At 58.1% G+C, this 13,954-nt stretch overlaps 5 protein-coding genes across 5 annotated transcripts; 3 read left to right on the top strand and 2 right to left on the bottom strand.

Moving 5' to 3' along the window:
- Positions 1-191: 191 nt before the first annotated feature.
- On the bottom strand, positions 192-2,587 carry B0I36DRAFT_205915 (uncharacterized protein; the record flags this gene model as incomplete). The annotated part of the gene is made up of 5 exons (XM_046148837.1): positions 192-464; positions 552-930; positions 1,041-1,500; positions 1,565-2,271; positions 2,418-2,587. Coding segments are annotated over 5 exons (1,989 nt in total), but the record flags the coding sequence as incomplete, so codon positions are not given.
- A 323-nt stretch (positions 2,588-2,910) lies between these two features.
- B0I36DRAFT_326362 (pyruvate decarboxylase) lies at positions 2,911-4,955 on the top strand. The gene has a single exon (XM_046154332.1). It carries the CDS (start codon positions 3,016-3,018, stop codon positions 4,831-4,833), a length of 1,818 nt encoding a protein of 605 aa, XP_046012073.1. The 5' UTR covers positions 2,911-3,015; the 3' UTR covers positions 4,834-4,955.
- Positions 4,956-5,350: 395 nt separating this feature from the next.
- B0I36DRAFT_350599 (pyridoxal phosphate-dependent transferase) lies at positions 5,351-7,876 on the bottom strand (the record flags this gene model as incomplete). The annotated part of the gene is made up of 3 exons (XM_046156923.1): positions 5,351-7,083; positions 7,217-7,421; positions 7,775-7,876. 3 exons carry the CDS (start codon positions 7,874-7,876, stop codon positions 5,351-5,353), a joined length of 2,040 nt encoding a protein of 679 aa, XP_046012074.1.
- Positions 7,877-9,030: 1,154 nt separating this feature from the next.
- On the top strand, positions 9,031-11,177 carry B0I36DRAFT_385155 (Cupredoxin; the record flags this gene model as incomplete). Its single annotated transcript, XM_046161047.1, has 3 exons — positions 9,031-9,304; positions 9,370-9,844; positions 9,904-11,177. 3 exons carry the CDS (start codon positions 9,031-9,033, stop codon positions 11,027-11,029), a joined length of 1,875 nt encoding a protein of 624 aa, XP_046012075.1. The 3' UTR covers positions 11,030-11,177.
- A 1,039-nt stretch (positions 11,178-12,216) lies between these two features.
- Positions 12,217-13,047, top strand: B0I36DRAFT_350601 (uncharacterized protein; the record flags this gene model as incomplete). The annotated part of the gene is made up of 1 exon (XM_046156924.1): positions 12,217-13,047. One exon carries the CDS (start codon positions 12,217-12,219, stop codon positions 13,045-13,047), a length of 831 nt encoding a protein of 276 aa, XP_046012076.1.
- Positions 13,048-13,954: the final 907 nt, after the last annotated feature.

A 13,954-nucleotide genomic window follows, 5' to 3' on the forward strand; every position in this document is an offset into this window, starting at 1 on the left:
TTATAAGTTTGGTGCTGTGCCTGGTTGTGCTGAAGACGCGCACGTTTCGCACGGGTCCCGTGGTAGTTATCACTCTGCACCACGCCGTCGTGCTGCAGTCCACCACCCGCGTCCTTCTGGACCAGTACTTGATCGCGGCGCTGCCGTCCTCCATGATTCGAGGCGAGATACCCATGACCGCCGCCACCACCGCCCATGAGCTGCACAGAGTTCAAGAACCCCTGAATCGTCTCCGTCGCCGTCGACACCAGACCATAGTTGGGCTCGTCGGGCTTGGCGAGCGTGCCGGTCTCCAGCTCCGCGACGAGAACGATGAGCAGGCGGAGGACTTTACTCTGGTTAACTGGCGGTGCCGGCGCGGGTTGTGTTGCATCGTTCATTGTGGTGGTGGTGGGAGCAGACTTGTGCCGGCGGATAATGGCCAGCAGCAGGATGCCCACTGCGGGGAGGCCGTAGTATGTCACCTGCAGCGGTCATATCACAGGCCATGTCAGCAATCCAGCTTCCTCGCGGCGAGCACAAAAGTGCGTGTTGGGAGGGCCTTGACACACCTTCCATGACAGATTGGTCCCCGAGTTGGTCAGCTGGTCCCTCACCAGCACAATGTCCACCACCAGCTCCAGGATCCCCTCAGAGATCTCGACCATGCTGGCGTCCGGCTCGGCAAAGGAGTTCATGAACAGTAGACGCAGGAGGAACAGCACGTGGAGGTAGTCCAGGCGCACGCTGGCGATAAAGTCGCGCTGGAAGGCCGTCGTGCATTGCGTCGTTGGGGGGCCGATGCTGTCGACTACGCCTCCCGGGGTAGCTGGTGTTGGCGTGGCTGTGGCTGAGGGGCCAGCGGCTAGGTGCTGCTTGAGTGAGTTGTTTTCGAGCTTGAAGTGTGCGGGCAGAGCAGCCCATTGGGCTTGTGCGCGTGCTTGTGTGGCTCTGTGATTCAAGTGATTGATTAGCGCTGTGTCCCACGGTTGCAAGTGAGACTAACACGAGAATGCTTCATATCCTCGGGCAGGAAGATTGTAGCGAGAGAAAGATCCTACCTTGCTCTTGGTAGGCAGTCTGGCGCCTTCCTATCGTTCAGAAGCTCCAATATCTCCTCCTTGAGAGCTGCACACATGGCTGACCAGCGGGCAAACGCACGGTACGTGATAGCCGTGTCGGTCTTCCACGAGAACGATGTCCGCGAAGCCTCAAAGTCGATATCAGCGCTCAGTTGGTCACCGTGATTCGATAGGCTGTCATCAGCACCAGCACCGCCATGTTCGAGATGTTCATAGAACAGCGGACTCTGGAAGTAACAGAACCGCCGGCTGATTCGTGGGGGGCGGCCGAGGAAGATGGCGACGTTCTTGTCCGCCGAGTAACTGTAGGCGAATGCGGTGCGGCGGAACTCGGCTAGGAAGAAGGGGACCTCTGGGGTTTTGGTCTCGATCTTTTGGTGGTAGCCCAGGGCGGAGAGTGATGCGATGCAGTCGCCCAGGCGGCGCCAAGCATCGTAGCCTGGTAACATGTTAGATTTCGCCAGCACGTTGTACCCGCTCAACAAGACAGAGACAATACTTACTCTGATCGCCGTCCACGTTTGAATGCAGAATAAAGTTTTCCACTTGCAACATGAGCTGCAGGTCGTTCATGCAGTCCAGTGTAAGACAATACTCGAGACACTTGTCACTCATCTGAGTGGCAAATTTGCGCAGGCTCATCTGTCCGGCGCTGTCCTTGTACAGTGGCGGCAGGAAAGGCACGTCAAAGGTGGCCCTCCCGACGGCGGTAAAGAAGAGTCCCCAGGTCTCCCATCGGGTATTGGCCGCGGTGAACTGCCGCGAGAATGCATCTGCGCTGGTGGCCTGGGACGAGTCCAGGGGCCTCGCGGTGTTGGTGAAGAGCTGTTCCGACAAGGCGAGGCGGGCAGTCTCATCAGCACCGAGCTGTGATGTGGGTAACGTGGTGACACTCTCGGTGCAGTGCGGTACGATGGGCTCGGCGAGGAAGAGGTTGATGCCTTTCTCAAGCCAGAATGTGACGAGCAGCCTGAGTGAGTCGAGGCCGTAGGCAGTCACCATGTGCATCAATGTGTCAGCCCCACGATGGACGAGCTGACTGCTAGGTGCCCTCCTATGGGCAGCCTGGGGGCCAGGAGTTGAGAATGTCCGTTCCAGACGTGCCGGTCGAGATGGGGAAGGAGGGGATTCCTCAAGCCCATCTGTGGGGATGTGGTTAAAGAGCGTGGCATGGCTGGAGAAGCCTTGATACCCGGGGTTCGGGTACGGACTGGGCCCGGGCGGTGGTGCAGAGGACGGGATGCGAGATGCCGGGGACGAGGCCGTGCTTGAGCCTATGCTCGGCCTATAAGTCTGATGTTTAGTCGTTTGTGATTAGGTAAGCCAGGGTGTATTCATCGGATTCAAAGCACGGACCTCGTCTCTAGCAGGGGCCGGGATTGGCGGCGCCGTTTGAAAGGGGTTGCGCGATAGGTGCACTCGCCATGCCGGCCTCGCGCTCGGCACCGGGTGCAGACGGGGCGGAGATGGTCACAGGCGAGCTTGGAGGTCCGGCACGGATCACAGGCGGCCTGCCTGGCGGCCATGGCTGGCAGTGGTCGGTGTTGTGGAGTGGAGGGGATGGTGTGATCGGAGTGATGGAGAAGGAGGGGACGTGGCATTGTCGGATCGGAGAGAAGGAGAAGAAAGACGACGACCAAGGCCTTGTGGGGCGGCGAGTGTCCGTGTCCCCACTCCGATAAGCCGGGAGCAGATGTGGGTCCGGTCGGAGAATGCGGAGACAATGCGGGGGGCCGAGGCCCAGCAGCCCTCGTCTACGTACATACTTTACGCACACGTATGTGTAGCTCCAAGTGACCCCTCACGTCAGCCCTCGCCATGTCGCCTCGAAGCCAAACCGCGACATGAAGAGCAATTGACGTCCTTATATTGCTCCTCGCTGCCTCCTGGCTCGTCGAGACGTCGTGTCCAAAAACTCCTACTCACCAAAACAGCGTCAGCACAACCACCAACCATGGGCTCTTCCTCACCACCATCCATCAAGCTCGCCGAGTATCTCTTCACCCGGCTGCGCCAGCTGGGCGTCGACTCCATCTTTGGCGTCCCCGGCGACTACAACCTGCGCCTCCTCGACTATGTCGAACCCTCCGGCCTGCACTGGGTCGGCAACTGCAACGAGCTCAATGCCGCCTACGCCGCCGACGGGTATGCCCGCGTCAAAGGCCTGGGCGCTGTCATTACCACCTTTGGTGTTGGCGAGCTCTCCGCCATTAATGGCATCGCGGGTGCCTATGCCGAGCGCGCCGCCCTAATCCACATCGTAGGCACCCCGCCCCGGGACTCCCAGCAGAGCAGGCGGCTCGTCCACCACACCTTCGCCGATGGCGAGTACCGCCGGTTCGCGGCTGCCCATGCCAATGTCACTGTGGCTCAGGCGAGCATCGAGGACCTCACCATGGCCCCCTCGCAGATCGACAGGGTCATCGAGCAGGCGCTGTACCACAGCCGGCCGGTCTACCTACAGGTGCCTGATGACATGATCGACATGAAGGTGTCGACAGCGAACTTGACTGCCATACCAACACTCAGAGTCCCCGAGCTAGCAGAAGGTGACCATGAGGAGAAGATTCTCTCGGAAATTGTGGATCGGATACACGCCGCGAAGCAACCCGTCCTGCTCGTGGACGGCGAGATCCGGGGTCTCAACGTCGTCTCACAAATCAACCAGCTCGTTGAGGCCACAAAATGGCCTACATGGACAGCAGGATTCGCACGGGGCATGGTCAACGAGAACCTCGACAACGTTTATAGCCTGTATGCCGCGAAGTACGGCACCGAGGCGGAGAAGGCATACTTCGAGAGCGCAGACCTGGTGCTGCATTTCGGCCCTCACCTGACCAACACAAACACGTTTCTGTTCACCACGATCCCCAAACCAGAAGCCACCATCGCGTTTCCTCGGAACGGAGTGGAGTACGGCGGGAAGCTGTACCGGGATGTCTCGACGCGGCGATTCCTCGACAAGCTGCTATCCAAACTGGACTTCAGCCAGACCGTAAAAGTGCAGTCCCCGCCACCAAAGTCAAAGTCGAAACCCGCCTCCGCCTCGTCCACAGCAGCAGCCCTCCCCGACTCCGGCGCCATCGTGCAGCAGAACTTCTTCCCGCTCATCAGCACCATGTTCCAGACCGGCGACATGATCCTCACCGAGACCGGCACCGCAGCATACGGCGGCCGCCTGCTCTCCCTCCCTGCAGACTGCCGGTTCTTCACGTGCGTGACCTGGTTGTCCATCGGGTACATGCTGCCCGCGACGCTCGGCGCGGCCGTGGCATACCGCGAGGTCCTGTCCAGCTCGTCCTCGTCCTCATCCTCGTCCTCGGGTGCCGGCTCGGCGAGGAGACGACACAGCGGCCGCGCGACGCTCTTCATAGGCGACGGCTCCTTCCAGATGACTGCGCAGGAGGTCAGCACCATCATCCGCGAGAAGCTCCCCGTGACCATCATCCTGCTCAACAACAACGGGTACACGATCGAGCGGGCGATCCACGGGCGGACGCAGGGGTACAACGACATTGCCAAGTGGAAACACGAGTATGTCCTGGGCCTGTTCGGGCAGAGCGAGGAGCAGCGGCAGCGGAATTACACCAGGGTGCGCAACTGGGGGGAGCTGAGGACTGCGATGGACAAGGTGAGAGTCGGGGAGGACAAGGAGGATGATGGCGAGGTCAAGCTTGTAGAGGTGTTTATGGACCAGGAGGATTGTATTGGTGCGTTGAGGGATCTGATGGATCGGCAGATCAAGGAGGCTGCGTTGACGAAGGGGGCATAAAGGTCGGTGGGGCGGACAATTAGACACCGATGTTAATGGATGATTTCTGGTTGTTGCAAACGAGCGCCTTGACAAGGTAGTCTTATCGATTGGAATTTCGGTCGGCCCAATGCCAAAAAGAACATCTCAAAACCTGGTTCAGTGATTGCGGGTGTGGGAGCTGCTGGCCCTGATGGCGGGCGGTCAAGCTTTAGATAAGACGACATACCGAGAATTGTGCTTGTGTTGAAAAAACCCGAAACCGTCGACACTAGCAGCCTTTACACGCATAACGCGCAAAGGGTGAGTTGGCGTATTTTGGAGGACCAAAACTCTCTCATTCCCATACTATGAGGCTGGTGTCCTAAGTTTTACTAGAGAGAGGCGGACGCGTCAAGCCGGAATGCGATGGAAACAAGTGATATCATGTCATTATTCGTTATAGTGAACTATTCGTTATAGTGAACTATGGACGCTCAATTGGATGCAAAAAGCAGCTTTTCTTTCCGGCGTCTCCTGCCCTTTTCCAAATTCGAGCCTAGGGAAAGTGCCGCCTCACAACCTCGGCGAATCTTCTCGCACCCTCCGCAAGCTCAGCCTCATTGGCAGCGGCGAACGTCATGCGGATGTAAACCTCGTGCTTGTCCTTCTCACCGAGCTGGAACAAGCCGCCCCGAGTGACCTGGACACCATTGTCCAGGGAGTCGACGACGAGCTGGGCCTCGAAAGCGGCACGCCAAGCACGCAGCTTAGCCGCAACCACTTCCTTCTCGGAACTGTCCCGCTCAGCTTCCCTCATCAGCTCAACGTACGCCGCGTGCCCGCTGACATCGATGTTGATCCACAAGAACATTCCCTGTTCCGGCACGCGGAAGGTGCACACCCCCTTCCTCGTTGCCAAGTCTTGCCCGTTGGCCATGGGGAGCTCTCTCAAGCAAACACCCACCACGGCGTCCCTTCGCCTACGGTACGTTTTTGCCAGCTCCTCTCTCCACCGCTTGAACCCGGGCTCGCCCCACTGCCGACACAGCAGGTTATACAGCAGCAGCTGGGTCACGCCGCTCACAATCCCACACGTGTTCTCCGTGTAGGCGAGAAACTTGGTGATGATCTGGTCCGAGGCGGTGACCCAGCCAGCTCGCAGGCCCGGCGCCATTATCTTGGAGAAAGAGTCGAGGCGGATGACACGACCCTCTGTGTCCAGAGACAGATACGACGTAGGGAGCTCGTACGCCGCCGCAACACCGTTCGCCGGGCCGTCGTTGTCACCGACACCATCACCACCATGGTACGCGCCCATCTGCAGATACACGTACGGGTCGTCCTCGATGATGATGAGCCCGTGCCGCTGCGCGACGGCGTAAATCTCCCTCCGCCGGGCAAGGGGCTGGGTGATGCCCGTCGGGTTCTGGCCCGTGGGGATGGTGTACAGCACTCTCGGCTTGCGCACCCCGTGGCCGTCCCGCGCCGCCGCAGCATCCCAGCTCGAGAGCATCTCCTCCAGCAGGTCCGCCCGCAAGCCGTCGTCGTCCATGCCCACCGCGACAGGTCGCAGGCCGATCAGAGCCGACGCCTCCATGAAGCCCGGGTACGTCTTCTCCTCGACGAGCACGGCGTCGCCGCGGTTGCAGAAGATGCGCAGCGAGATCTCGATGCCCGCGGTGGACCCCGTGGACAGGCACGTGCGCCAGCCGCGGTACTGCGGGCTGTGCGTGGCGCCGACGTGGGAGGTCAGGAAGGAGACTAGCTCTGTGACTCCCGGCGTGGGGCCGTACGTGAATGCCTCGTTGGAGATGACCTCTAGTGGTCTGTCTGTACGATGGAGGGAAGAGGAGTGGGCTGTGTGCTCATCCTGGAGGACTGGGGCTGAGGGGATCGGCGCGGGCGCTTCCAGCCCGCTGAAGTAGCTGCTCACGTCGCCGTTCTTCCACGGGTACAGCTCCGCCGAGGGACGGCCGATGCCGAGGGGGATGAAGTCGTGCCGGGACTGTATGGCCGTTGCCTTGAGGGCGGAGCCGGTGAAGGTGGATGACTCTGTGCTGAAGAGGTCGGTGACGGAGATTGGTTGTGGGATGGTTGAGGCGGTGGCTTTCTTGGGCAGTGTGCTCCCCACAGAGGAGGTCTCTGGGATTTGGCTGATGCTAGGGGCCATTGTGATGTAGGCTCTGATAACTTGATCTCGGGTTTGTACCAGTCTGTGTGAGATTTGAAGACTGCTTTGGTGGGCTGGGGTGATCGTGCTGAAGACGAGCTCAACAAAATTGGGGAGGTCTTTGTGATAAGATGTCACCATGAAAGTGATGTGGCCGTGCCACACTGGGTGCGAAGTGGACCTGATATAATGTAAAACAGATAAGAAAGACAAAAGTCTAGTGTTCCACACTGTCCCGTCTCTCCGACTTACACCACATCTTGCCGGATCGGGCCATCGTCTCGGAGTAGATAAGGAGGGGTCTCGGAGACAGAGATCCCCTATCTCGGCGTGTTGTCAAGCCTCTGATTTGTCCGGCCACTGGATGCCCCACTCCGGCGTCGGCACGGGCTTGACGACCAGGCGGTGATGCCTTTGCCAGCTTGATCGTTGCATGCACAAAGTCAGGTGACACTTTCTGTGACATGCACGCTGAGAGTCATGAAGTTTAGGGTTTGAGACAAGGTGTGGTCTGTGCGGGCGCGACCTCGCGGCACACGGAGCGAAGGCCTTCGCCATTACAGAAACGCCGCTGGGTGACGGCCCCCTGGATGTGTGTGTGTTCTAGCGGCCTCGAAATAGGGCACGTCGCGGCGTACCTGTCCGTGGCAGCCATTAGGCACTTATGGAATCGAGGCAGGGTCAATGTTTGCGACCGCAATCATTTGTGGAAAGCACCTTTCTGCTAATTGTTGCCGTGGGACACTTGCAGTCATGTCTTACGAGGTGCTACTCGCAACTGCACACGCTCCTCTTCAACAGTATACCTACCTGGGTCATCCGAATCGCCGTGCGCTTGCCGTCTTCCCATCCTCTACTTTCGCATGCAACCAAGCTGGAGCATGTACAGTTCAGTTGAAGTAAATCAATCATACTATCTCACATATCAGCAGCCCTCTCATTCAGGCAGTCAGGTAGAGCGGTTTTTCTCTTCCTTCCTTCTGAAAGTGCGCCCCACTCATCGTCTCCTGTTCATATACGCCACCTCAACTGTCCTTATCACGTCAAATGTGTTTTCAACAGGTGTCGATCATCAACAATGGAAGTTCGAAGCCAGCTCAACTGTGCCTATCAAGCTTATATGCATATTTCATGCATGGCCTTTGCGGGCTGACGCCATTCAAGCCAGCCGAGTTCCTGCAAAACCAGCACTTCCTTCCTGGCCAGAAACGAGGCTCCTTTCAAGGACAATCATTAGTCTGTCCGATAATAGAATGCAGTGGACATTGCTTCAGTCTCCCAGTTGCCATGTTTTGAACTCCAGACGAAATCAGCAGCAGGCTCCCAAGCAACCTGAGAGGCGATGTCGGGAAATCTCCCAAAGCGGCCGCATATGTCCAGGGGTAACTTTTCTGCATTTTTCGGTGCTGACTCTACTCCAACGAGTAAGCACCTTCCACTTCGCCGCTCATCCGCCCTGTCAGCCTCCAGCTGACGACTAGGTAAGCAAGCAACAACGTCGATTGGCCCGTGGGCACGGCACGTTTGCTGACACCGTGGGGCAAGACAGCTTGGCTTCAGCCCAAAATGATTTTCTCATTTCCCCTAACGGCTGAAGCGCCATCTTGATTGGCAGGTGTCGTTGCTGACGTGCCGACACACCCCATACCTCTGTGCGCTGTCACTGTCGACTATAGCCTACTGAGCCTCATAGCAGCCAAGTTGCGCTTGGCCACATTGTTGATCGACGTCATTCGGCTAACCTGGCCCTGAATGCACGCAGCCACAAGGGGCATTGCCAATTTCCTGGATCGGCAAACCGATGCAGCCCCATCCGGAGGCTGACGCGATCAGCGCCCAGCTTGAGCTCTGATACGCTGCAAGAGATACGGCTGACTGCCAAGACATCACCGACTCTTCGCGTTTGTTTGTCTGGATGGCAAACGGGCATGTTTATATGTGAAGGGTGGCCCAGTGCGGCCCTCGCACACAATCGATCTCGAGTGTTACGGCACGACGCGTAGAAACTGGTTCCTGCATCTCTGTGTACATCGAAGCCGATTCTAGCTCGATCCCTTCGCGCTACGATGCGATTTCTCTCTTTGTCGGGCTTCAATGCCCTGAAGTCAGCCCTGCTGCTTGCACCGCTGGTCGCTGGCCTTGCAGTTGTCCCGCATGGCCAACCACGCCGGTACGACCTGGCCCTGACGTGGGAAAAGAGAGCACCAGATGGCTATGAGCGGGACATGTTTCTGGTCAACGGGCAGTTCCCAGGCCCGTTGCTCGAGTTTCACGAGGGTGAGAAGGTCGAGATCTTTGTGGAGAACAAGTCGCCATACAACACATCGATCCACTACCATGGTATGTATCCTGCGTCCGAATCCATGAATCCATGAGGCTAAAAGGTTGACCGCGATAATCGGCAGGGATTGAGATGCTTGGCACTCCATGGTCTGATGGTGTCCCCGGGCTCACCCAGATCCCCATCCAGCCGGGCTGCGCCTTCACATACCGCTGGACCGCAAGTCAGCACGGCACGTACTTCTACCACTCGCACTCCGAGAGTCAGGTCAACGACGGCCTCTACGGTCCCGTTGTGATCCACCCCGCCCCAGGCACCGAGAAGCCGTATGGCCTCATTACTGAGGATGCCCGCGAGCTCAAGGCCATCGAGAAGGCCGAGGCGGAGCGCATTCCGCTGCTCATTGGCGACTGGCGGCACATGACGTCCGAAGCCGAGCTCGAGGTCTCCAGGAATTCTCACATTGAGCACCTTTGCTTCGACTCAATCATTGTCAATGGCAAGGGCAATGTCAACTGTCTCACCCCGGAGCAGCAGCAGCCCCTGATCACCCCCGGTCAGCTTGGTCTGCTGGGGAATCTGTCCCTGACGAGCAAGTCGTGAGTCTGCACCCTCCTCGCAACCCTGCAAAGATAAGTTGCTCACAGCGCGGTGGTAGATGCGTCCCAGCCGAGGGTCTCGCCGCCCTCAGCGACATGATCGCCCCGGTCAAGGCCAACATCAGCGCGATCCCGCCCGACCTGTTTGGGGAATGTGCGACAACCACGACGGCCGGCGAAGTCATTGCTGTGACCAAGAAGAAATGCGATACCCTTTCACCAGGCAAATGGGTCGTCTTCGACGTCATCGGCGCACTTTCCCTGCACACAGTGATGATCTCGCTTGATGAGATCCGCACTTATGTCGTGGCCATCGATGGCAACTACATCAGCCCGATTCCCGCAGATGCGCTCCTGCTCGTCAACGGCCAGCGATACACCATCCTCGCGCACTTTGTCACTCCCAAGAAGTACACGCTCCGCGTCTCTGCCGTGTCTGACCCGCAGATCCTCTTCGGCCACGCGACCATCGACTACCAAGCCCACGGCCAACCCCAGGACTCGTCCCCGTCAGTCCCGTCCATCAACGAGCGCGGCATGAACCTGACTTCCGACGTCGTCATCTTTGACGGGATGCACGCCGCCCTCCCCTTTCCCGCGGACGCCCACAAGCCCAGCGCCGACGTCGACGCCACCTACAAGGTAACCATGGGCTTCGGCCGGTCCATCGCCGAGTTCGTCTTCAACGGCACGGCACGGCCGTCCACCGACAACGGCAACGGCAACGCGCTGCCGCTGCTCCTGAGCCCCCAGCCGGGCCTGCAGGACAACCACACCATCACGGTGCCCTCCGAGTCCTCCTGGGTCGACTACGTCATCCAGGTGACCCCCGGGAACCCCCCGCACCCGATCCACGTGCACGGCCGGCACTTCTACGTGCTGGGCTCTGGGGTCGGCGCGTTCCCTTGGTCCACCGTCGCCGAGGCGCAGGCGGAGCTGCCCGCGGGCGCGATCAACCTGAACAACCCTCAGCTGCGGGACACATTTGTGACGCCCGCGTCGTCGATGACGGAGCTGTCCTGGCTCGTGCTCCGGCGCGCGTCGGATAACGAGGGCGTGTGGATGATTCACTGCCACATCCAGAGCCACTTGCAGGGCGGCATGAGCATGGTCATCCAGGACGGGACGGACGGCGGGATCGATGTGCCCGAGGAGTACCGGGCATACCAGTGCAAGGCACAGTAGGACTGTCGTATGTGAGGCTGGAGACAGAGAGCGATGTGAAGACTGTGTTCAGCTGCGGTGTTTTCAGGCGGTGGAATGGATTAATGAGCGGCCGCTTTCCTGAAGATGATCGGCCGTGCTAATAAAGGAAGCACTTAGAGAACAAAGCCGTAGGGGTTAACTTGACCAGGCTAATAGTAATCCGACATTGCAGACTAGCATATCTGCCACAAAACTTAGCCATGCCAGCTCTGAGGGTGCATGTTTTCCTTATCACCATTTGCTGATTCCAGAGTGGGAAAATCCAAAAATGTCAAAAAAGATTGGTCTCAGCTAAAGCTGATCGAGTTTATGAACAAACTCGACACCTGCAGGATTCGAACCTATTTCGAAGCCATGTTAGGACATGATGCGTACTTGCATATATGCAATGTGGGACGGCTCTGTCCGGTACTAACCTGCGCTCCCGAGGGAAATGCCTTGGCTAGCTAGCCCCGTACAAGGACAGGGGAATAGCAGGGCATCGCGTTAACCACTCCGCCAAAGTGCCTGGTTTCCTGGTGTTTTGAATGCACCTGGATTTGGTTGATGGACGTCGGCCGCTTTGCTGGTCTACTTATTGCGGACGCAGCTTGTGCGGGTGACATTGTGCAATTGATGCGAAGAGAAATAATGCAATGCATTGTCACATATGCCGGACGTGCAGTAGATAAGAACGAGAATAATGAAAGTGCGAAAAGCGCCAATGCCAGAGAGCCTTGCTGGGAGGGGGCCGTTAGCAGTACATGTGAGACACCCCGGAACAATGATATGGCTATGCCTCATGCTGGCTAGTCCCGTGCCGTGGCAGCCTACCTCTCGTCGTGTTGCACAACGGTCTGCTGCAGATTATGATGGAGCTTGGAGAGGCTGTCCTTGGGGAGACTCGCACCAGGCACTCCTGAAGTTTGCTGTCTGTCCAGTGCAAATGCCGTTCAGTGGAGAGGTCTGACTCCAAAACACGTCTGGTATCCTCGATCAATCAAGCAAGCACGGCCAAGATTGGAATTGTCTCCTTGCGGCCAATATTCAAGAACTCAATCACCAGATACGCTCGGCACAATCGTCGCGCGCGGCCGCCACTGCGTTCACCACACGCCACTCAACCTCACGACGAACTCACCTCACGGCCCGAACCCGATCGCATATCAACGCGTGAAGGCCAACGCATGCCTTCAACATCAGATGATGTGTCCACGTTTGTGGTCACCGAGTTTGTCACGGCCACACTGGTAGATTCTCAGAATTCGACTGTCGATGACGGAGACAGCGGGAACATGGCAACAGAGGTAGTCTGGACGACTTTATTCGTTGTGAATACTTTCACGGCGGGCGCAGGCGGTAACGAAGAACCCCTCACGACTTCTGCAGTTGCGCCTCCCGTATCAGTCTCGTTCTCAACATCATCTGCGAAACCCACCGTCACCGGCAATGCGAGCGGCGCCACAACCGGCCAAACCTCATCGACAGCATATCCCACAAGCATCACACCCTTACACCCAACGGAGAGCGATAACCCGGGCAACCCACAAGGTCTCAGCAGGGAAGCAGAGACCGGCATCGGCGCTGGGCTCGGCGTGGCCGTGATTCTCCTCATAGCACTCAGCGTCGCGTTCATCCTCTATAGACGAAGACATGTGACCACCGCAGTCGCCACAAACATGCCGCCAAGCTCACAGCTCGATCACGGCCCGAACGATCCTCAGGCACCGTGGGATCCCGAAGCACTGGGACGCACATATCCAGCGGAGCTGTACGGGAGTCAAGGTACGCACCAGACAGGGAAGGATGGTTCGGTAGTTCCCATCACCTTTGAAGCCACGGGATCGATGCAGGAGCAGTTTCGTCATCATAGCCCAAGACACCACGCGATGCACATACCAAACTCTGTGGAGAATGGAGCCAGCCAGCCTTATCCTCTGATGGGCAACGGCAATGGCTTTGGCGAGCTGCACGGAAACTCGAGGCCGTTGCTGGCGGAGCTGGGCACAAAAGATTGAGTGTTGGGTTGCGTGGGCGATGCTCAATGAAGGACTCGGTCTTGGGCGAAGGCCTTTGAAAAAGGTAGAGGGCTTCCATGTACGAGAATAACAGGTGAAAAATAGCTCGTGCCATCTGATGAACAAGTACTCGTTGCCAGTCAAGACATGTCAAAGTATAGATCGATGAGGCTGAGCAAGACCAGTGGCTTTGGACCAGGGTCCCTGTCAGCCAGCCCTGTCAGACAACCCACAATATGCTTACGGAGGATGTATCGCGCCATGTCGGTCATTTCAGATTCAAGCACAATCTGGCAGGCAGGGGGCTCTTCTACAACCCGATAGGACCGAGCAGTGTCTCACCCAGCGCAGTGATTGGCAGGGCATCCGTTGTTCAGAAGCGCCGGGTAAAGCCGCCGGTCAGTGGGTAGTCCACAGTGATGGGGATTCGGGGGTTTAGCGGCATGGGGGGCTTGACATCTGGGGGCCGTTGATGGCACAGGGGCATACTTAAAAGTGTAGGGCTGAAGCTAGCGATGAACTAGTGCTGGTTGCAGACACGATGATGCGGCAATCTCCGTATCAAGACTTGCGAACAGTCGTGTACCCCTCAGAGAACCGGGCAATTCAGCAAGCATCGTATGGACGCAAGAATCTGGGATGGCTCCCAGACATGACCCCTGACACCACCCAGCCCCTGCTTCACTATTAGCCCTGGACCATGCCCCCCGGCCCGGTCCCCAAGCCACACAGCCCTGTGCCCAGGGCGATCGGCAAGTTTGATGCCGCCCTGTTCCCTGCAATTCTGGCCCGTCTCTGGCCGTCTTGCGTCGGCCTGAAGATCTGCAAGGAGAGCACAAGCCCGAGACCTGCCCATCAGCTGAGCATGTGGACACTGTGCACTTCTCTCCATTTCGCACAGCAGTTC

This window comes from Microdochium trichocladiopsis (assembly GCF_020744255.1).
Source record: "Microdochium trichocladiopsis strain MPI-CAGE-CH-0230 chromosome Unknown B0I36scaffold_6, whole genome shotgun sequence".
Classification (NCBI taxonomy): Eukaryota; Fungi; Ascomycota; class Sordariomycetes; order Xylariales; family Microdochiaceae; genus Microdochium; species Microdochium trichocladiopsis.